This window comes from Trachemys scripta, chromosome 14, assembly GCF_013100865.1.
Source record: "Trachemys scripta elegans isolate TJP31775 chromosome 14, CAS_Tse_1.0, whole genome shotgun sequence".
Classification (NCBI taxonomy): Eukaryota; Metazoa; Chordata; order Testudines; family Emydidae; genus Trachemys; species Trachemys scripta.
In genome coordinates, this window is record NC_048311.1 from 33,620,001 (window position 1) to 33,642,344 (window position 22,344).

The window sequence follows — 22,344 nt, forward strand, 5'->3', positions numbered from 1 at the left end:
CATTTACGTTTAGCGTCCAAAGTGCTTCACGGTCCTTCGCTCTCCCTCAGGTGAGTGGGGCCCGATGCTTGTCCCCCTGAGGCAGGGAGGTGGAGAGACTTGGCCAAAGCCACACGGTGAGTTACTGTAGTGATGCCTGGTCCATCAATTCAAGTACCATAGCTAGGAAAGGGGCGGCTCTCTCTGTGCTGGGCTCGGGGCAGCTGGCTCTAGCGCTGGGGTGTGTGTCCGAGAGGGCTTGCTCTGGAACCCTGCGTGGGACTATTTTAAATCCTGTTCCCAGCCCGACCCGCAGTCCCCACCCCACCCGCTCCTACATTGGTTCTTGCATTTTTATCCTGCTCCCAGCTGTAAAAACCTTAGATCCCGCAAGAGACACCGATTTTCCCATGCTACTGAAAACAACAAAAACAGTGGGTTATAGACATGGAATTCAGACATAATTTTATCACTAAAAGAATCAAACAAATCTGGCTTAAACCATTTAGTGTTTTCCTGCAAATGACTGCAGTCTGGGGTGTTTTCCCCACCCGCAATAAAGTACATTTTACCCACTCCACTATTACTGCAACAGGCCCTGCGTGATCCCAGTCCTGCTGCAGGTCTCTGACTTGCTCCCCATTCTGCAGTGAAAGCGGGATTGGCTGCCTTCTCCAGATGTTCTTCCCGGGCTCCGTACGCTGGGCTTTTCTTCCAGGGCCCCAGGGAACTCTCTGTGACTGTCAAAATAGGAAAATGCAACAGCACTTTTACCTATTCCACATGCAGAGACTGCGGCAAACAGCTCTGGAGTTGTGAGATAGAAAACCACCCTTCTGTTGATGTGACCTACAACACACACACTGCCCCCGCTCAGCCCCCTTCCTCCCAGTCCCCCACCCTCACACACACCCCGGCTAGGGAATTGGAATAACCGCTATCTGGAGAGAGGCTCAGCACTAGCTCCTAAACAGTGAATGAGCCCGGCAAGGATCTCTGGATGGTGCAACTCTGAGCAGGGCAGTAAATATCCTTGGCAGAAAGTAACAACCTACAGCACAACTCCACCCAGTGCAGCCACCAGCGATGGCATAGCCAGAGCTCTGCGGAGGGAGGAGAGGACTGGGGAGCTGTCCCTGTTAGAACCAACTAGTCCAGGGGTCAGCAACCGCGCCGCTTCCCGCAGCCCCCATTGGCCTGGGACGGTGAGCCGCGGCCAGTGGGAGCCGCGATCGGCCGAACCTGCCGACGCGGCAAGTAAAGAAACCGGCCCGGCCTGTCAGGGTGCTTACCCTGCCAAGCCGCGTGCCAGAGGTTGCCGACCCCTGGACTAGTCTATGGCAAAAGGGGGAGAGAGAGCAGCGCAAACAAGGGACTGGGCAGCCAGCAGTCCCACAGCCCTTCTTGGCATCATTTGAAGGAGCGACTCACCTCTGCCTAGCAGGGCATTAGTATATCCCAAGCCAGAGTCCCAGCACCATGGCAATTCCCACCACCATCTGCAGCTGCTTGGGGTGAGTGGAGACAGCACCAGATCCTACAAGTCCCAAGGAAATTCAGGTTAGTTTGAGTGGCTTGTGCCTGGGGGAGAAGCCGGCCCTCCTGAGCTGTGCTGAGCAGGGCTGTAGTGCCAGGCAGCTAGGGACATGGGGCGTATGCAGCGAGCGGCTTAGAACCAGCGAGGAGAGCAAGGCCAGAAGCAGACCCCAGGGCTATGGAGCTGGACCCGTGCACTCTGCAGGGTGGATCCTCTCTAGCTAAGGTTGCCGTAGCATTTCTAGTCATGTCTTCTGTTTTTAGTCCCTTCTCATTTCCTGAAGATTTTGCTTTAGGGGCAGAATATTTTAGTTCACAAACTCATGCCTGCCCATACTTTCCACATTCTGAAAACACGCATGTGACAATATATTCCATGTATACAGCATTGAAATAGCTGGGGGTAGAAAGTGGAAATTTGGCATGAAAGTAGCCCGAAAATTTGGTGTGGGGGATAAATGTGCCTGGACAGCTCTGCTGAAAATTCGGTTTGTTTTGCTCAAGGTACGAGCCGTGGGATAGCTCTCTCTCCAGCTGCACAGGGGGTTTCACCAAGGGTTCTTGCTACGCTGTTGAAGCATGCACACGTGGCTAGCTTAGGCGGACAGTGACAAAAACTTGCGTGAAGGTGGGAACGTGAATGGGCAAAGGCTCCGCTAGGACCTTCCATCTTTCGCTTCACATCTAGGGAAGGGAGAGCTTCAGGGTTCTGAAGTTATCCAAGGGAAGGGTTCCCTCTTGTCGACCTTGTGCAGTGCAAGGGACAGCGTGTCCAACTGGTGTAAATCCACATGATGGATCCTTTTCCTTTAAAAACCGTAGCCAATGCCATTAGCTGTGTTATCAGATCTCCAAAGCTGGTTTGTCAGGAAATCCCAAAGACCGAGTTGCTTGTACTACCTCAGCGGTGCTCCCTTGTGCACAGACACCAGGGCATATTCGACAGCCCTGGCCCTTTTCTGCCGAATTGAACCCCAGAGTCTCAGCTTTCATTTTTTTTGCTTAACCATCAGGGTTAATAACAGAAATTTCGAGCCAACTAATGCACTAGCGTCTCCCTAAGTCTGCAGCAAGCCAGGTACAATGGCACTGAGGGGTCCGAACTGCCCAGCCCGCTCAGTGGGGTCACTCTGTGCCTTGCGTATGGCAGAGTATTTAATTACAAGAGTCCATATGCGATCTCAGATAACAGGATGAAATAGCGTAGGGTTTTCTGCACCTGTAGTACAATCTGGTACACACATTTCTATTCTGGTGGTTCACTTCCTGCACCAATTTCATTGTCAGAATGGTCCAGGCTATCTTTACAGAGTGATGTAAATGTGTATATGAGAAATGCTCTTCTCTTTCAGGTATATATTTGAATTACTAATCAGCAGCTCATGTGCTACCCAGCTCAGGGGCGGCTCCAGGCACCAGCCTAGCAAGCAGGTGCCTGGGGCGGCCAATGAAGAGGGGGGCGGCACGTCCAACCATTCAGCGGCAATTCGGCTGTGGGGCTATCACTCCATCTTTGAGCAAAGGACCTGCCACCGAATAGCCGCTGATCGCGATTGTGGCTTTTTTTTTTTTTTTTTTGAGTTTGGGGCGGCAAAAACACTAGAGCCGGCCCTGCCAGCGCACCAAGCGTGTGCCTGGGGCAGCAAGCCGTGGGGGGCGGCCTGCCGGTCGCCATGAGGGTGGCAGTCAGGCTGCTTTCGGCGGCGTGCCTGCGAGAGGTCCACTGGTCCCGGGATTTTGGCAGCAATTCGGCGGCGGGTACGCCGAAGGTGCAGGACCGGTGGACCTCCCGCAGGCATGTCGCCGAATCCGTGTAACCAGCGGACCTCCCGCAGGCATGTCGCCGAAGGCTGCCTCACTGCTGTGCTTGGGGCGGCAAAATACATAGAGCCACCCCGACCCAGCTTGCTTGCAGCCCTCAGCACAGCTGTCCTTAGGTGCAGTTCAGAGGCTGCAGTGGCTAACTATGAAACTAACTTAGCTGCAAAATCAGAGGGTCTACACAAGCCTGGCAATGTTCACTACGGCTCTGTTATGCTTGTTCTGTAGGTATCATTGAGCTCTTCATAGGTCTGATTTTAATGAGTGTTTCTAGCCGGGGAAAATTCCAGAGTGTTTCTGTACCAGGGGAGATCGGCAGTGGAAATACGAGTTTCATAAAGTCTAAGGCCGGAAGGGATTATGAGCTCATCTAGTCTGACCTCCTGTATATCACAGGCCATTACATTGCACCTTGTTACCCCAGCATTGAGCTCAATAACTTGTATTTGGCTAAAGCGTCTTCCAGAAAGGCATCCAGTTTGGAGCTGAAATCGCCAAGAGATGGAGAAGGCACCACGTCCCTAGAGTAGACTCGGCGGGTGGGTGTGTTTAACCACTGTGTCGTGTCTAACCCTGCTCGGAGGACCACTGCCCAGAAACCAGTGAATGTGTAATCAAGGCCTGTTTGCCCGGCAGGCGCAGAGGAATGCATGCACAGTACTGCAAGATGCCAGGTTTCCAGCCTGCTGCCTGCTTACCCCTCATTCACACAAGTGGGGGGAGCGTGCTCAGTTCCCAGGGGAAGGAATTCTGGTAAGTCCTTCCTGCTAATGAAGGGAATGTCCAGGACAGATTTCTTAGAGAGACACTTCTTGCCTGGGGGAGGAGAGATGCGGGTGGGGAATGAGAAGGAATAAGAAGCGGCAATGAAGGTATTTTGCCACGAGGTGTCAATGTTCCAACAAGAATCCGTCAGTAGCTGGTTTCTCCAACCCGGAGGTGCCTTGGAAAGCAGGGGGATAATGTGCCTTTGGAATGGCTTAACCTGAAACAGTGCCTGCCCCTGAACCCGAGAGACAGAGATGCAAGTACGTCCCCCACAGGGACAGGGGCACCCTCTGTTACCTGGAGAGCCCCAACAGTGGCACTGGAACATTTTAATAGTGGGGGGTGCTGAAAGCCAGCCCCCTTCCCCCTGTCTGCCCCCTCCCCCCAAGCAGGGGCCGGGAGCAGGGTCGTGTCTCCGGGAGGGGGGGACCCAGACAGGGGTAAGGGGGCTGAGTCTGGGGCTGCAGCTGGGGGTGGGTTCGGGGACGGCAGCCAGGACCGGTGTAAAACCTGGGGGTCCTGCAGCACCCCTGCACCTCTAGTTCCCATGCCTATGACCCGCAAGTGCCCAGAGCACTGTGCTGAATGCGAGAGGAGTCGGTCACCTGTCCCAGGATCGGAGTAACTGGACAGCATGGGCTGCATGACACTCAGGGACCCGTCATGTGGCTCAGGGGTGATCCCCAGCAGGTTGCAGAGGAGGGGATAGATATTCACGCTCTCAAACGGCTCCACCTCCAGCCCCTTCCTGAAGGCTGGTCCCGCGGCCCGGAAGATGGTTTTCATGTTCATATCTTCATTGTCAAAGCCATGCTCCCCCTTGTTAAACTGGACTTTGATTCTCTGCAGGGAAGAGAAGTCTCAGTGAGGACCCAAACCTACAAGCCCCTTAATTTTTACTTAATCTCCTGACGCCCAGACCAGATTCTGGTGGAGGAAAAGCGGAAATGCTGCTAGAGTGTATCCACCCTTGGTACTGGGTATCAGGCAGCCACCGTGTTCTGCCAGATCTAGGGTCCTTTTAGATTCATTCAGTGACAGCGAGGGCCTGAGAGCTCCGGCTAGAACCTGTCTTAAAGAAGGTCGGTTCTGTGCAAGCTCCCATCATAAAGATCAGTACATCTGAATCCTGGCCTGGAGCTCATCCTCTGCTAGTCCTGTCTGCCTCTCCCCCCGACCCCCGGCTCTGCCAGTGCACCTGAGTCCTGACCTGCAGCAACCCCCTGTCCCAAATTGTACCATGTTGGGTGCTGTGCTTTGCTTTGCTTTGCTTTGCTGTGCGGGCGTTTAGGATTTCCCCAAGTGGGACTAGGTTTGAAGGAGGTTTTTGTTCAGCCTTGGCAGGAACAGAAACTTGATAATTTGGACCTTGGTCCCTTTTCCTTAAGGTAGGTCTACACTGCAAATGAAGGTGTAATTGTAGCACCGGTAGGCATACCTGCATTAGCTTTAATCTAGCTAGTAGTGAAGTAACAATAGTAGTGAAGGCATTGTGGCACGGACTTCAGTGGGGGCTAGCCACCTGGCTATGTACTCAGAACCCTCAGCAGGGTTGTACTATGATAGTTGGATTAAAGCTAGTTCAGCTCTGCCTACCCACCCTATAGCTACCCCTTACTTTGTGGTATACGTGAACCCTGAGTCTAGGCTCCCAAATCAGAAGAGACATCCCTGAGGAATCTAACCTTTGGGGTTGGACAGGGAGCAAAGATTCTGCTTTCTGACATGATGGGCAAGTTCATTGCACTACATCTGTGTTCCCCTTTCTGTTTTCAGGGAGGGGAGCATACCTGGAGCCACAAACAGGAGACAGGTGCAGCTGCACAATATGGAAAGAGGGTGAGAAAGGCAAGACCAAGTTTAGACACTAGAATGTGTCTGCAGCTTACCCCATGGATCACATATCCGGGGTCACTGTACACCATCAGGGGAGTGAGCCTGGTGTTGTTTGCATAGTGGAATCTCTTGGGGAACTCTTCCTTCTTGTATACATGGAGCTTCGGGTGGGCGTTTTTCAAGGCCTGGTATACCTGGTCTAGTTTATTTGCTTTTGGCACCAGTAACCCATTTGGTCCATAATCCAAGAGTTCAAACTGGATGTCTTGGAAGGAGAAGTTCTGCACTGTGCGGAGGTAAATTTCATTCTCCTTTATGACCGTTTCCATCCCGTGGTCAGATGTGATGATCAGATTGAGTGTCGACTCCAGGCCGTTATCCTTGATGCTTCTCCTTAGGTAGCCAACAGCTCGATCCACCTGGCTGACCATGTTTTTCCTCTCTTGGGATTCAGGGCCATACTTGTGTCCCGTGGAGTCTGGCTCCCCAAAGTAGAGAGTGACTAAGTCTAGATTGTCTTCCAGGAACCAGTTCATGACCGTGTCAATGTTCTGCCTCCACTCAGTTTCATTGCTGTAATTGTGGAGAAGGGACTCCACTTTCTTCACATTCACCTGCTCACCTTGGTAGGTTGCTTTCCCCCCAGGGAAGAAGACGGAGCCCGCCTTTAAGCCCTGTTAGCCAGAATGACATTTCAGGCCAGAAACTTCTCCCCGTTACTCACTTCAGTCTATCCAACCACCTGTGTATCCCCTCCTTCTCCCCAGCCACCCACCTCCCCTTGTGCCTCTCCTGTGTCTCTAGTAAGGTTTTCCTTATTTGCCATTTAGAAGAGTGATTAGTCTGAAACACACCCATCCCAACATTGCTCTGCACTGAGTTTTTCCCCACGGATGTTAGTAACACTACGCTGTAACTTGATAATCAGCGGCGTATTCGTGTATCCCTTGGGTTCTCTGGCCCCTCTCCAGTAAAGCACTTCGGCATGTGTATAACCACTCAGCCACATGGCTGGAGTTGAACAAGGTATAAATAGTCGTACCACTGCAAGGGCCGAGTGGGGGGATGGACTAGATGACCCCTTTTGGTCCCTTCTAGCCTGGTATGACTGTAGCAGTCTAAAAGGGCTCTTCTGAAGTAGAATATTTGAGCCCAGCCTTAGGTCTTGATCCAAAGTCCACTGAAGTCAGTGGGAATCTTTCCATGGACACAAGATCACATCCTAATGCTGCCGCCCAGAAGGGGCTGGACAAGGCTGTGAGGAAATGAGGCCTGGCCTTTAAATAATATATTGCAGGCTTAAGGTGTAGTTTCCAATGTTCACAATCCAGCTGCCGCTTCTTGTACAAGATGTGGGTAACCTGGAGAGCTGCATTAACGGGACTGAAATGTACCTCTTAAACTGATTGACTTTGCTGCTCTTTGGAACGGAATGATCACAGTTGTTGCAGCCGCTTTGTTGGGGCTGGAGGTGTGTGGTCTACCTGGCCTGGCAGTGGCAGGGAGAGGTGTTAACATGGCTGGGACCGGTCACGGGTTGCCCTTTGCCTGCTGCACACAATTGCAGCCAGGAAATGTCAAATCACGTCTTGGGTTTTTATGTTGTTTGGGTATTTTTAAAATCAGGCTAAATTGTGAGTTTACCTGTTTTGCAATAACCAGATGGGGCCCTGAGGGTGAAATGCAGTGGACCACCACAAGGTCTATGCACCAATTCAGGACCACTTAAGTCCCACTTGAGCCCTCAAATGGGGTTGAAGTGGGCTCCTAGGGGCTCAAGTGGGACTGAAATGGTGCATAGGCCTCGTGGTTTTAAGTGGTGCATAGACTTTGTGCTGTCCCTTTGCCAATGGTGAATTTCACCCAGTCATGTGAGCATGCTTCAATGAAGCTGCAAAGGCACACGGTGATGTTAGTAAGGTTTGGAAAAGCTTTGTTTAGGTGAGTTACTTGGATAATTCAGATGTCCCCTTTGTTGTCTTATTCGATGGATGTCCCTCTACTTTCAACATTCTGGCTTTTTTAACCCACATTTACCATAGGATATTTGCAATGTGGTTAAAAAGTACAACATCCATTGCTAAGTGGGGCTAAAAGTGTGGTGAGTAACATCAAGGATTCTGCCTTCCCTTCCTGAAAGGTGGCTGCACTAGACCGCATGGCATCCCAAGAGAAAACATGAGGTTCTCTCTTTGGATGTTGTTGCTGGTCATAGCACCAGGAATAACCATCTTCTGAAAATGGGGCAGCAGAGGGGTCACTGGAGTGAATGAAAATGTTACAGTCCAGGGGAATATTAGACACGTTGTGGCAAAGCAAGTGGCACAATACTAGAGTGATGATTTCACTCATCTGGACTGGTGATGAAACTCAAACTTCTAGGGCCACATTTCCAAAGAGTTGCTGAACTGTGCTTGCAAGATGACGGATATACCTGTCTGTATGCCGCAGACCTCTGTGTGTGTGTGTGTGTGTGTGTGTGTGTGCGCGTGTGCAAATTGGGTGGAACTGGACAGTTCGACATCATTCTCCCTGGTTGCACGTGCACAGATTTCTGAGTGTGCAAGCAGCCATGTTGGCACAGTTGCTGGGTGCATTTCTGGAGGCCTTTTCAAAAGATAGCCACTAACATTCAGGAGCTGTGAAGTTCTCAAGGGTTCTAAGTAACGGTTTGGAGTCTCCCACTCCCTTGCGGGTCAGTGAGTGTGTGTGTGGATGGTCTGATGGATGGTGCACAGGACTGAGTCTGGAATCCTGGGTTCTAGTCCTGGCTCTGTCACTGATTCGCTGGGGGCCCCTGTTCCCAAGCTGAAGACTGGGGATAATGCTTCCCTCCCTGCAGGGGGCTGTCTGAGGAATGCCGCTGAGCCCCGTGCAGGAAAGGTGCGAGGGAAGGACAAAGTGCTGCTGGTTATTCTCATGAATGCCAGGAAGGACCGTGAGCCTGAGAAGGAGGCTGCAGCCACCTACCTGTCTCTGGGCTGTGATCCAGATGGGCAGGCTGCCATTGTCCCACCACTCGGAGACCCCTTGTGTGTAGTAATAGGGTAACTTCTGGCCGGTGCTGGTGTTGTACCACATGTTGTGAACCACGCCGTGATTCTCTATGTACTTCCCTGCCAGGAGAGAGATGGGGGAGGTGGGGGTGGAGGCAGGTTCAGGGTAATGGCACCTGTACTGGCCTCCACCAGGGACACCCACTTAAAGGTTTCCATCTCCCAGCTGGGTGGAGACCTGAATCGCTTTCCCTCCTGACCGGGGTTTTTAAGGTTGTGCAATCTCCTGCCTTACCCTGCGATATTCCCAGCAAGGCAGACTGCCTAGCAGCCAGCGCCGGCACTTGGCAGTCTCTCCACAGGCTATGAAGTGTATTACCAGCAGCTGCGAGTTATCCACAGCTCTAAGCAAGCACATTTATTCCCATGGCGAAAGCATTACAGAGAACACATTAAACCCAAGAGAAGAACCTACCTGCATGCTAAAAAGCTTACCAGAGGTCACCCCAGGTCCAACCCTGGCTCTGGTCGGTGTCAGTCCTTCAAAACCCACAGCTGGCTTTTCCCCTGGTCACCAGTTTATCTCTGTTTCAGACTCAGAACCAGAACAGCCGCCTGGGCAGTTCAGCCATTTCTTGATACAACTCAGTGCTTTGATCTCTGGAAACAGGTGATACGCAGACACAGCCCTCTCCTCAGGGTGGGGCTCCAAAAGGCAGGGAATTTGTATTGATCTCCCCCAGGGATCCACTTACCCTGTATTGTCCCCAAAGTCCTGTCTGATCTGGCCCATTTTCAATAGTCTTTGGCACTGCCATAGCTCACGTCACCTCTCCACCCTGAGAGGTTACATATAATCCCAGCCCACAACTTTGAATGCAATGGACCCCAAAGATACCGATACTTAGTTCAAGAAGGTTTTTCAGGAAATTGCCACATCTGGCACAGGTGGGAGGCGGGTTCACATAGGAGGTTGCAGATGAGCAATTGGTCAATGCCAGGCTGATACCCCCCCTTCTCTCTCTCTCTCTCTCTCTCTCTCTCTGTCCTCCCACCCCCCAGCCTAGTGATTCGCCAGCATGAAAGCAAACCTCACGAGGAGCAGAGGGTAGGCAGAGATATGCAGAGGGAGCGTCTCACGGGGAATTCCTCACAGACCCCTCTGCCCTGCTCCAGACCCAGAAGGACGAGCACAGGGCACTGGGCCCACTGCCCTCACCACCCACCACATAGCAAACAGCATCAGTGGGTGGAGCCTTCGGAGCCTCCTGCCATCACCACTCTTAACCCCGCAGCTTGATTTGCATTTGCCGTACTGCTGTAGGGTTTAGTCCCCTTCATCCTACCTCCTGCCACTGCTCCTCTTGGCTGCCCAGCGTCCCCCTCCTCCTCCATCAGGTTCCCTCTCTCTTTACCCTCTGCTCTCCTGCTGCGATAATCCATTCCTCTCCCTGACCGCAGCTCTGAGCGCATCCAACAAAAAAACTACAACTAAGTTTTTGCGATGAAAATAAAGCAAACCTATGGGAGATGGGAGGAACAAGCCCCATGCTTCCAGCATGCAGGTCCTTTGCTTGCTCCCCTCCCCTTCCTTCAGCTGGCTTGGTCTTGGACTGGAAGGCCTTGACAGCACGGGTCAGGTCTCCTGGTATGTTTTGTACAGTCTCCATCCCAATGGGGGCCTTTGGAGGTTTCTGCAATGCACTGAAATGGCCACCGAACTGATGTGATAGGGACATCGGTGCCAGGCAGTAGGAGTTGAGCAGCTACCTTGCCTTTAAGTGCAGCGAAATCCATCTTCATGCCCGCCCAAGAGGCCAGCAAAGCAGCGTCTGAGTGCGGTTAGCCCCTTTGCTGGAGGCTGAACAAATGGGCAGTGGCCGCCTGGGGGATGCTGTGAAGTGGGTGCGGAGGTCACAGCTGGGGTGTCATTAGTGCAGGTTGGGCTGTGTCCTAAGTGCATGAGAAGGACAAAACAGAGGAACCCTTCTATGCTGGGGGGTTTGATCATGTCCCTCTCTGGCCCCTCCCCCCAGCCTGCTCCCATCTCTGCCTGAGGGGATTTACAGGAGCTTACCAGTCACCAGGGTGAAGTGGCATGGGCTGGTCAAGGTGACGAAGGCAGGAGTCATGTAACGTGCCTTGACCCCATCTCTCGCCATGGCATCCAGATTGGGGGTCTCCACATCCTGGTCGTAGTTCCACCGAAAGCCATCGAAGGAGACCAGCAGGACTTTGCTGCGGTTGCCTCTGTCCTGCAGAGGGGCACAGGCTCCTAGCGAGAGAACAGCAAGGAACAGCCCCAAGGAAGTAAACATCTTCCTTCCCCTGCGCGGAGAGAATAAAACAAATCCCACAGAACCAATGCTAATGAGGAGACGCAGGGAGCTAAGTTCACGGCCCTATCTTATCCTGCAATTGTTGGGCTGCATTCCTGTGTTGTCAGATGTCACCGGTGTGGGGCTCTGCTCTGTTCAATGTTGATAACAGTCAGCTGTGTGTGTGTGTTCCCTTTGTGTGCTGCCCCGGCTCTGCGCAGATCGTGGACACAGCTGACCCCGCAATGACCACAGACTCTGATAAGGTACGAAGGCACCGGGCAGGTTCATTGTCAAACAACGCACAGGAATAGTTTCTGTTCTGGTGCCATCCTGGCACACGTTCATCCTATTAGTACTCGATACCTATTAGCTATGTGTGTACGTGCAATTAGCCGCCTCCTTCTTGCCATCTTCTGCGAGCAGGGCCTGCCTCTGCCTCACAGCTTAACTGTGCTTTATGTTAGCGACGTCTTGACCAGGGGTCTCAAACATGCAGCCCGCAGGGCTATTTTCTGCGGTCCGCGAGCCCCTCGCAGCCCCCCCCCTCCCCCAGCGTTTACATAGAGCCCCCAGCAGCTCCCACTGGCCGGGAACGGGAAACCGCGGGCAATGGGAGCTGCTGGGGGGCTGCCTCAAGCAACAGCAACACACAGCCCCTCCGCCCCCCCTTCCCCACGTTCCAGCCTCTTCCCAGAGCGGCGCGGGGGTAGGGCAGGCAGGCAGGCAGGCAGGGAGCCTGCCCTGCCCCCGGTACGCGCCGGGCCAGATCCTGTCCCCTGAACCTCTCCTACAAACGAACCCCTGCCCTGAGCTCCTGGCTGCACCCTGCCCCCAACCCCCTGCATCCGAACCCCCTGCCCTGAACCCCCTGCCTCACCCCGCACCCCTCCTGCATCCCAACCCACTGCCCTGAGCCTCCTGTCACACCCCACACCCCTCTTGCACCCCAACCCCCTGCCCTGAGCTCCTGGCTGCCCCCTGCCCCCAACCCCCTGCATCCAAACCCCCTGCCCTGAACCCCCTGCCTCACCCTGCACCCCTCCTGCATCCCAACCCACTGCCCTGAGCCTCCTGTTGCACCCCACACCCCTCTTGCACCCCGACCCCCTGCTCTGAACCCCCTGCTGCACCCTGCACCCCTCTTACACCCCAACCCCTGCCCTCAGCCCCCTGCCGCACCCTGCACCCTACCCCTTGCTGTACCCCTCACCCCTCCTGCACCCCACACCCCAACCCCCTGCCCTGAGCCCCCGCCACACCCCACACCCCTCCTTCACCCCCTGGGGGCAGGGAGGGGGCAGAATTGGGGTGGGGATTTTGGGGAAGGGGTTTGAATGGGGGCAAGGAAGGGGTGGGAAGAGGCGGGGCAGGGGCGGGGCCTCATGGAAGGGGTGGAGTGGAGGTGGGGTCGAGGGCGGCGGCGGGGAGGTGTCAGTAATGCAGCCCTCGGGCCAATGCACTAGTCCTCATGTGGCCCTCGTGGTCATTTGAGTTTGAGACCCCTGGTCTTGACCGTTCCTTTAGTTCAGGTCTCAGGCCTCATCCCGGGCCTCTAATACAAGGGCTTATGTTTCAGGGCCTCGTCTTACTACACCTGACTCCGGCTACAACTTCCTGCTGGATCGAGTCATTTGCCAGCTGCTTGGGTTTGACTTAGTGAAGAAAACTGGATTATCTGGGCACCTTTCCCCAGCAGACCCCAGGGGCTCTCCTTTGCCTCCGGTGTGTTTGGTTAATTGAACGTGAGGGCTGGTTAAGGTGGCTCAAGGCTGAGCAAGCTTCCTCTGCACTGCTCGGCTCAGGCACCTTCCTCCCAACCAGCAGCCCCCGCTGCTCCAGGCTGACCCCCCGCTGCCGCTTGGCTCCCCGCGCTCTGTCCAGGGGGAAGTGTTGCTTGCAGTCCAGGTGATGGGGTTGTGACAGTCTATAGCAGACTGGCAGGGTGTGCCTGAAACACCCGCCCTCCTAGCTAGCAAATGGTGATGCTGCAGGGAAAACGAAAGTGGCTCATCACCACAGCCAGATGCAAGGGAGATGGGAGTCACCTGTGTGGAGGAGCCGGGTGTGCCGGGTTGTCACCCCTGGGATGCAGTCTGGGGGCTGTGGGAACCACAGCGCCCCTCTCCCACACACAGCTGGGTTGGGGACACAGCCAGCCTCACCTGGGCCCCGTTATCACCCAACAGGACAGCAGCTGGCAACACTTACTCAAACTGGGCTACCTGAGTGCCAACAGCCGACCTCTGCCAGTTTCCCAGCTCCCCAGGCACCCCTCCCCCCTTTGAGCATAAATCCAAAATTATACCAGGGATCTGTACAGTGTAAGCTCGTTAATATGTCTGCTCCCCTCCCTCAATGTGGAGAGGAATATGCACAATACGCTTGGGTTAAACCAAGCTGAGATTTTCCCCAGACACTTCAGACAAAGTCACACTGGTTTAAATTAAAACATAAACAAGTTTGTTAACTATAAAAAAGATAGATTTTAAGCGATTATAAGTGATAGCAAACAGATCAAAGCAGATTGCCTAGTAAATAAACAAAACCACAAACTAAGCCTAAGATACTAGAAAGATAGGATATGAATTAGCAAATCCTCACCTGGCTGATGATACAAGCAGGCTGGCAGACTCTCAAGGCACAAGCTGCATTTGCTTTGCAGTTTGGGATCCCCTCCCCCATTCCAAGTCATTTTCTTTCCGAGCTTCTCTCAGGTGTTGAGTTGTGGGGGCGTGAAGAACCACAGAGGATGTCACTCCCCCAGTGATGTCACTTATATCGTGTTAGCATATGGTGGGAACCCTTTGTTCCAAAAACAGTTCCCAGCCCAGTTTGTGGAAAAATACAGGTACCCAAAATGGAGCCCAGAGTCCTGTGGGCTGGTCACATGCCCCTGCAGGAGCATAGCAGCCATTACTCACAGGAAGCCGAAGCTACTTCACAGCCCATTGTCTTTGTTGATGAGCCATTAGCACTGTCTGGCTTCTTCGTTGTTGTATCTGAACGGCTGGCTGGGGGTGTTTTCCAGAGTGAGCCCATCTGAAACACAGATCCATAGTCAATTTTCATAACTTCAGATACAAAAATGACACATGCAGGTAGATAGGATAATCATATTCAGCAAATCATAACTTTTCCAATGACACCTCACGTGACTCATCTTGTACAAAATGCATCATAATTATGCCATCATCATATCATAATAATATTAGTAGGATGAATAGTGGGTGTAGTGTCACGCCGGGGTCTGAGACCGCCAGGTCCTGAGCGAAGGAGTGGAGGAGCCAGACTTGGTGCATTGCAGCCCTTGTTGCTCTGGTGGGTACCAAGTTCCTGCATGGCCAGGAGGGCTGGCTGTGAGTGTCTGCATTATAACTGGGGACAGTCGAGCGTGGCTGGAAGGGACTCATCGGGCTGGAGCTGAGAGAAACCAACCGGGAAGAGGAAGCTGTTCTGACCAGGGCAGGCTGCCAGCCCATGCGCTCTCCCACACCTGACCCTGAGGCTGTGGTGCCGCATAGCTTTTAAAGGCACTTTTTCTCTCTCTTTGGGGGCTGTCCATCCACCCTCACCGCATGGGGTGATCAGTGACTCACAAACATCAGAAGATGCAGATCTTGGATTCCAACAGACTCCTTAATACTTCCCCTTGGAGCTATACACTGGTGAAGAGAAGGTCTTTCGCCCCAGGGACCCTGCAGTGCCATGGGCCCCGTACGTGGGCCCTAAATATCACATCCAGGATTAACTTACTTGTATCCATGTCCTGCTTTTAAAGACAAACTTTCCCTCTGGTCCAGTGTCTTGGTTCTGAAGAGGCCAGGTCTGGGCCCCTCATCCCAGCTCCCCATGTGCACAGCTCAATAGCTCCCTATCCTATGTGCAAAGAGGGACCACGTCATCCTGTCTTGAAATACCCCTGCCTCGGAGCAGGAAGCACGCACTGAGCCCTGCTCTAATATGATGAGAAATCATTTCCCAGGGCACATGTCTCCTGGGACCCTTAAAACTAGATGGCACATAGCAGTGGCCAATGTGCTGCGGGCAGCAATCCTGCTGCTGCCCTGAGGAAAGGAGTGGGGCTGGATGACCTCAGGGGTCTTTTCCATCTCTTATTCCTATGATCTTCAAACTCCCCTGGCCCCCCCCCCCCCCCCATTTCAGGATCTAGTTCAACACTGTCCCCTTGTTTTTGAACTATCCATGGCCTTGCCCAAGCCACTTCTCTCTCTCTGCTTCCTCTGTTCATCAAGCACTGGCTCTTCTCCGTCTCGCCACAGAGTCCTCGCTGCCAGTGCAGGAGCTTTCTCCTCAGCAGGTCCTGGCATCTGGGGCAACCTGCTGCTAACCAGCCACCCAACTTTACATCCCAGTTGAGAGTGTCATTCTCTCTCCTGCATCTCCTTCAGCTTTCTCTCCCTCCGCTATTTGTTTCACTTGCAAAGCATCCTGGAGACATGCAGTGTGTCTGAAACACACTACTCGATGTCACGTGGTATTGCACAACCCGGTTCAGGAAAGGTCTGCTGGCTGTCCATGCACCAAGCCCAGCAGAGCTGCAGCATGCCTGAGAATGGACCCTGGGAGAGACTGATGTGGACAGACTTGCTTTGCACCAAAGGGGGAAATCCTGACCTGGGAACTAAACCACGATAGAGCCCTGGGACCCTGTGCTGCTCCCCACTTTGGGGGAGATGATGGAACTGTGGTGGTGTGAGCATCGCTTCTGTTGTCACTGCCCCCCCTGGGAACACCGCAGCATGGCTTCGGTTGTCTTTAGCATCATCATGAGAATGCATCAAACAGCACAGCCTCTGAGCCTCCTCCCCATTCCACCGCTGATGGCCATCGAGGGGATGATCCACCTTGCAAGTGCTAATCCCCGACTACAACCTTCAGCACTACTGAGCTGTATGATATCACACCTCCACTTGATCAATTGCATTGCATTTTATTACTACTTTGGAGCATTATTGTTGTTGCTGACTCACTTTGCAGCAAATCGGGGATTAATTTTTAACGGGATTATGTAAAGTGGGTTTACCATCGTGCAGTGTCCCTGGGGAGTTATTGACCTTTGTGTGTTTACCCCATCCCACCTCGTTCATTGGGTTCAGCTTCCTCCTGATTGCTTCACCTCCCGGCTGCTGAATCTGGCTTTTCAGTTGCAGGGTAAAAGCAGTTTGTCGTGGCTTTCTGATTCCATGGTAGGTTCTGGGTCCCGTGCTCTTCCCTTTGGTTTTCTCCCCCGTGGGTGAGTTATCACCTCTCAGTCGGTTGAGTCTCTTCTCCATACCAGCGAGGTTCAGCTCTATGGCTCCTAGCCCCCTTGCTGACACCAAGTATTCTATGAGATCATGTGTGGTAGATATTGTATAACTAATGGACCAGTGTGAAACATGACTCAAACTCAGGGGCTTCCATTAACCCATGTGTTTATGATGCCTCCCTCCCCTCCCCTTACATTTCCTCAGTTGCCTCCTGTACTGATGGAGTGACACCTCTGAGACCTTCCTAGCCATGATCTGTCCTTTCTAGCCGACAGTGATCTCATTGTCTTGTTTTGCAGACACCATCCAGTCTGAGCTGCCAGGTCTCTCTTCAAACTCTAATAGGGATACGTCCCTTGTATCCTGAAAGGACTCAGTGTCAGGACAATAGGTGAACATATGCGATCTACCGTAGGGTTTGATATGGCCACCCATCACTCTACAATCAGAGCACCTCACTACTTAGTATTTGGAAGCAAAACCAGCTGGGTCTGAACATATTCATGTGTCAGGGGGCGGCTAGCTGCTGGCCCCCTGGGTTTTTTAGGTTGGCCATCTCCCAATACCAAAAGAAAGGGGAAGACCACACAGAAATCGGGATCTTGAGACGGACAGGGCCCAGGGCCAATGGAGAGAGGCCATCGCTCCAGGTTAACCCTATTGACAGGGCAGGCAGGTCGATGGGGGAGCCAGGAGCCCAGGGCAGAGCTAAGGGTAGAGCTAAGGGGAGAGCAGCATCTAGAATCAGAGGGGCTGGAGCTGGAGCCGGAGCAGCACAGACCAGCTGCACCAACAGGGAGCCAGGGCGGAGCCGCAGGGGGAACTGCAGGGCCAGAGCTGGGGTAGCAGGTGCCACCCGTGCCGCACATAACACCGGAGCTGCGGAGCTGTGACTGGGAGACCGAGGAGGCCCTGGGCAGAGGGCCCAGCATAGGGAGATGTCGCCAGACAAGAGGGCCTGGAAGGTCAGACTCGGAGCGGGGGGAACGTGACCCTCATGGGAAGCCAATGTTGGGGAGAAGGGTCCTGCCACCAACAGCCTCAGAGCGTGTGGCCACCGTCAGAGCAGGGGTCTGTTTTTGGAATACAAATAAAGGGTTTTCTTTTTGTTAAGAAAGTGTATTGCTGTCACTGCAGCACATCTTTTACAGTGTGTGCTTTGAATAATAAAGATAAACCGAAGGGAAAGCACAAAGGGCAAGGTGTGTCCAAACAGCTTCTCAGCTCTGTACATCAGTCAGCAGTGGAAATGTCCAGTTCCCCCTCCATTCCACTGCCAAGGCATCCGAAATCCCCTGCCCCCCAGTTCCTGGCGTGATGTGACCGTACCTCAGTGACTGGCACCAGTGCTCTACAACACCATTCATAGCTCGCCCTCTGCCGTGGGTCTCTGCGAGCCGGTAATATGGGAACACGCAGTTCTGCTGCCCGGTGCATCCTGCTCCAGCTGTGATTGGCGCACGTCCCGAGTGAACGGATGGGTTCAGCAGGCCATTACGGTCATGTAGGTCAATGAATGAGCAAACGCTCACCTCTGGCTTCTCATCCTCTTGCTCTGGCATTAGATCCACCAGGTGCCTTGGGTGGGTCAGAAAACACCACTGAAATGTCCACCAGCATCTCATGGAAGCTCTGCCCAGTTCCTGAAAGAGGAGCCGAGCCCAAGCAAGAGACGGTCTTCAGTAGTGACTCCTCCATGCTGCTGGCTCCAGTTGCCGGGCGCATGCGACCAAAACAACGGCTTGGAAAGAAATGGTGGTGGCTGCGAAAACTTCCCGTGATGTGGGGGGTGGACAGTCAACTTTTCCCACCCTGTCCCTGGACCAAAGGGCCAGAGAAGCCCCATTTCAGGAGCGTGGCAGGAGTCTGGAATATGGTTGGTTGGACATAGTCTGCGTACTGCAGTGTGGATGCTGGAGCACCAGGGTGGGGCCTGGGCTCAAAAATTCTTAACGTAGGGTCACCAATGAGTGCAGATGCTCAAGCCCTGGGCTTTCAAACCCAGGGTGCATGGACTCAAGTCCCACAAGCCTGGGCTTACATTGTGGTGCAGACATGCCCTCGGACAGTTTGTAAGTCGTTTTAATGACGCTTCCCTGTTCCTGGTCCCCCCCCCTCAGCCACCAGAGATTTCGTGCTGTTCTTGCCTGTGTGTAACCAGGAGTCTGGGTGGTACTAACATGCTACAGGGCAATATCGCTTATCAGGCTGAGCAGGAAGCCAAAATATTTGCAGTGCTATTGCGTGACTGAGCCAATGGGCTCCTGTGCTGACAGCTGTCACCTGGGGAAAGTCCTAATCCCTTATCTTGGGGATTACAGCAAGCAGGGAAGGAGTGAGCTGGGACCTCGGCCTTGGTGGGCTAGGGAGCATCTGATAATGGATGTTTCTAAAAAGCTTATTCAGAGATTCAGTATCTGGGGAGCTTCAGGCCCAGATAAAGAACGCGACCTTTGGCCACTGTACATGGGGCAAGGTCACACACGTCTGATTAATAAGGCTGGTGGGCAGAATTAACTCCGATTTATCTTGGCTAATCTTAAAGCCTGCAGGCCCAGACTGTGGGTGTATTAGGTTTATGGAGGCCTCAGGGCCCATCCTCCCGCACACCTTGCACACCCCAGTCCCACTGTGGATAGCAGGTCCTCCTCCCTGCTAGCACCAGCCTGGTGTCCGCTGCCTGAAAGGGGCGGGGGAGGGAGGATCTGTGCACTAACTCCTCCCCCTGCCAGCCGTGGTCAATATTTAGTCCTAAAGTAATCAGAGGAGGAAGTCAGTGTGGAGGGAAGCTAAGACCTCTGGGAGTGAGCATATGCCTCTGAAGCATCGGGCATCAGCTGCAGGGTAGCCGACTAGATGGGCCATTGAAGTGATCCAGTACAGTAGGAAGGCAGCATGGTTAAAGAGGGGCTGGACATCAGGAGACCTGGGTCCTAGTCCAAATGCTGCCCCTGACGTGCTGAGTGACCCTGGACAAATCGCTTCCCTCCCACCCCTTTGTCTATTGTGACGGCAAGCATCCGCAGTGCTCCTCTCGGCTCCTGCCACGTAATTAAGCCCAAGAGCACCACGGGTTTGGATAAGCTTGTGAATGTGAGTGACATTTAAATATCTCCAGCCCTGGAACTACACAGACTCAAGCCCTAAACCTGCTTCATCTAGCCCAGACTAGCCTGAGCTGAGCCCAGCTGCCCTCCGCTGCCCAGCAGCACCTCCTGCTGGGCTGGTTTGGGTTGCAGGCATGGCCAGTGCTGGGATTCCTCCTCCTGGTGCAGGGTGGGGAGTTGGGTGCAGCTGATAGGAGCAGGGCGGAGCTAGTGCGAATTGGATGGAGCTGGTGGAAGCTGGGCAGAGCCAGTGGGAACTGGGTCGAACGGACTGTCTGGAAGTTGCCCTTTGACATCAAACTTGAGCATGAAGATTGTACAGAATTTAAGTTTTGAAACTCGAATGACAAGGCCGAACAGACTCTCCTGCCCCAGGAGCCCAGGGGCTTGTGGTCTGGCAGAATGCAAGGAGGACAGGAAGCTGAAGGATGAGAACAGCAAATCCTGCTGCTTGATGCTTGTCCGAGAGGCAGAGGTGAACTTGAACCCACAGTGTGTGCTGAGCCTGGCTGGAGGGAACTCTTATTAGAAGAGGCTGTTCTCAGGTGAAACACACGCCCCATTCTGCTCACAGCCACTGCTGCCCAGGGACGCCTGTCACTGCTCTGTGCACGGTCAAGCTGCTTGTCTTCCCAGGGGAGGCCAAGGAATTGGGATGCAATTAAAGTAACTGCAGATGATGAGCTCAAGAGCAGAGCAGAGCCAGTGCATGTCATGAAAAAGCAGGAGCTGCCCCAGACCCGGCCTGCACCCTGAGACTTGATGGGGGAGAGAGCAAGCCAAGCAGCCTTGCGGAGGTTTGGAGAGGAAGGAAAATCCTGGAAGAGGCAGGGCTTGGAGGCCTTTCTGCACCGGAGTCCCCGGCTGAAATACACAGGGACCAAGAGCTCCACTAAGCCCAGCAGAAATGCCAGGAGAGGACCAGGCAGCATTTCAGAGAGCTTTTGTTCAGCTTCGTCCCAGTCAGCCACGGGAGCCATGGACTCGACTGCTAGCACCTGCAGGACAGTGTACATCACGGATGCTGCATCTCAGGGGCTGAAGCTGATCCTGGAGGCAGGGGGTTGTGTCTTACCCCCCACAAAATGTATCGTGGGCATTTGCAGAGTCCCAGGGTGAGCCAAGTTGCTTTCCTGGCAAACACTGAGCCTGTTTGCCATCTCCTGCCCCTCGTCCCATCTAGAGACCAGGGCAAGGATGGGGAAACCTGACATGTGCAAGAAATTGGGCACTTGTGAAAGGTTTGGACTGGACAGATCCACCCCTCAAACCCCCCCAAAGTGAGGCACAAATGGCTAAGGACAGTCAGTGCACAAAAACAAACCTAGGGGCCTGATTCGCCATTGACTGGCAATCTGTCAGCATCGTGGACACCTGTGCAAAGTGGGCGTGCCCTAGGGCCCCATTCCAACGGGGTGTTTCACCCCCACACACACTTTGCACTGGGGTAAATGATCACATGAGGCGCAGAGCAAGGGAGAACTGAGCCCAACAGGACACAGTCGCTGTGCCCCAGCCTGGCCACCAGATGACACTGTTCAGCTACAGATCAGGCAGGCAGCCAGCGTTCCTCAGGAGAGCCCCCTGACTCCACGGCTGGTAGTGGGGGGCCAGTCTGAGCATGGTTTGCCCGTCCAGGGTGATGCCTGTTCGTGGCCCCTGGGGGGCCGAAGCCTAGCCTAGGCTGGAGTCATCCAGAGACAGTGAAGCAAAAAGACTTGCTCTGGGGAGATCCCAGGTCCTTGGGGTGCTCCTCCGGCCCCAGATTTCGCCAGCAGCCTGTGCTACAGGACTGGTATTTCAGCCGGGTTTGCCAGTGATACATCCCTGGGCTCAATGGAGAGCCCTGAATTTTCAGGACCCTTCCTTTTCACAGGGCCTTTTTTCTTCCCCATGTGGCTGCTTGAGAAATCATCCATGAGGTGGTTGATTTCCAATCTGCGGCCTACTCTCCGTCCCCGGGGCATTAGCATGGGCTGGCTCTGCACCTGGGCCAGGCGTGGAGGGCAGGCGTGTCATCTGGGTGTGGAAGTAGCGGGTGCCTGGGTGAGGCCTGGGTGGAGCGGCCGCGTTGTTCTGCTAGTGAGACCTGCTGGTCCCACTTAAGCCAGGGCCAGCGCTGGAACAGGAAAGAGGAGGGAAGTTGTAACACACTGAGAACAACTCCCCAGAGCAACACGGCGTGGGCTGGAGGCAAGTCTATGTCTTTGGTGAGCAGTATACGGGGCGGACGCGCCAGTGCGTGTTGGGGGAGGGCACGGCCATTTCGGGAGGTGGGAGACCATCCCCACCCAAAGGGATGGTCTGTTGCTGCACATTCTGCTACAGCCAAGGGGGCTCAGTGGTGGATCCAGCTCCTGGCACAACTTTATGAGCATGGCTGCCCTTAGGAGCAGGATAATTGTTTGGGTCCCCCCGCCGCATCTGGCCCCTTCCCTCCACGCTTCTGACACCTGTACCTGCCTCCCTTCTCCTCCTCCTTGCTCCCCTCCCCTGCCTCTTTCCCCTCCCACCCCAGCATAATCCCTCTCCCCTCTCGCTCACAGTCTGAGGTGCTCTCCCCTTTCGCCCCCTGACCCACGTGCTCCCCTCCCCAGCTCAGAGCGCTGCTCTGGAAGGAAAATCAAATCCCAACAAAGCATCCAGTGTCCCCCACATGTAAGGATGGATGCTCAGCTCGTTGGACCAGGGCCTATGTCTCCCCCATGTT

At 53.9% G+C, this 22,344-nt stretch overlaps 1 protein-coding gene across 1 annotated transcript; it reads right to left on the minus strand.

Moving 5' to 3' along the window:
* Positions 1-476: 476 nt before the first annotated feature.
* Positions 477-11,292, minus strand: ENPP7 (ectonucleotide pyrophosphatase/phosphodiesterase 7). Its single transcript, XM_034790190.1, has 6 exons — positions 11,014-11,292; positions 8,911-9,056; positions 5,994-6,614; positions 4,710-4,947; positions 1,411-1,516; positions 477-719 (listed from the first exon to the last, which is right to left on the minus strand). Exons 1-5 carry the CDS (start codon positions 11,252-11,254, stop codon positions 1,428-1,430), a joined length of 1,335 nt encoding a protein of 444 aa, XP_034646081.1. The 5' UTR covers positions 11,255-11,292; the 3' UTR covers positions 477-719; positions 1,411-1,427.
* Between the last annotated feature and the right edge of the window lie 11,052 nt (positions 11,293-22,344).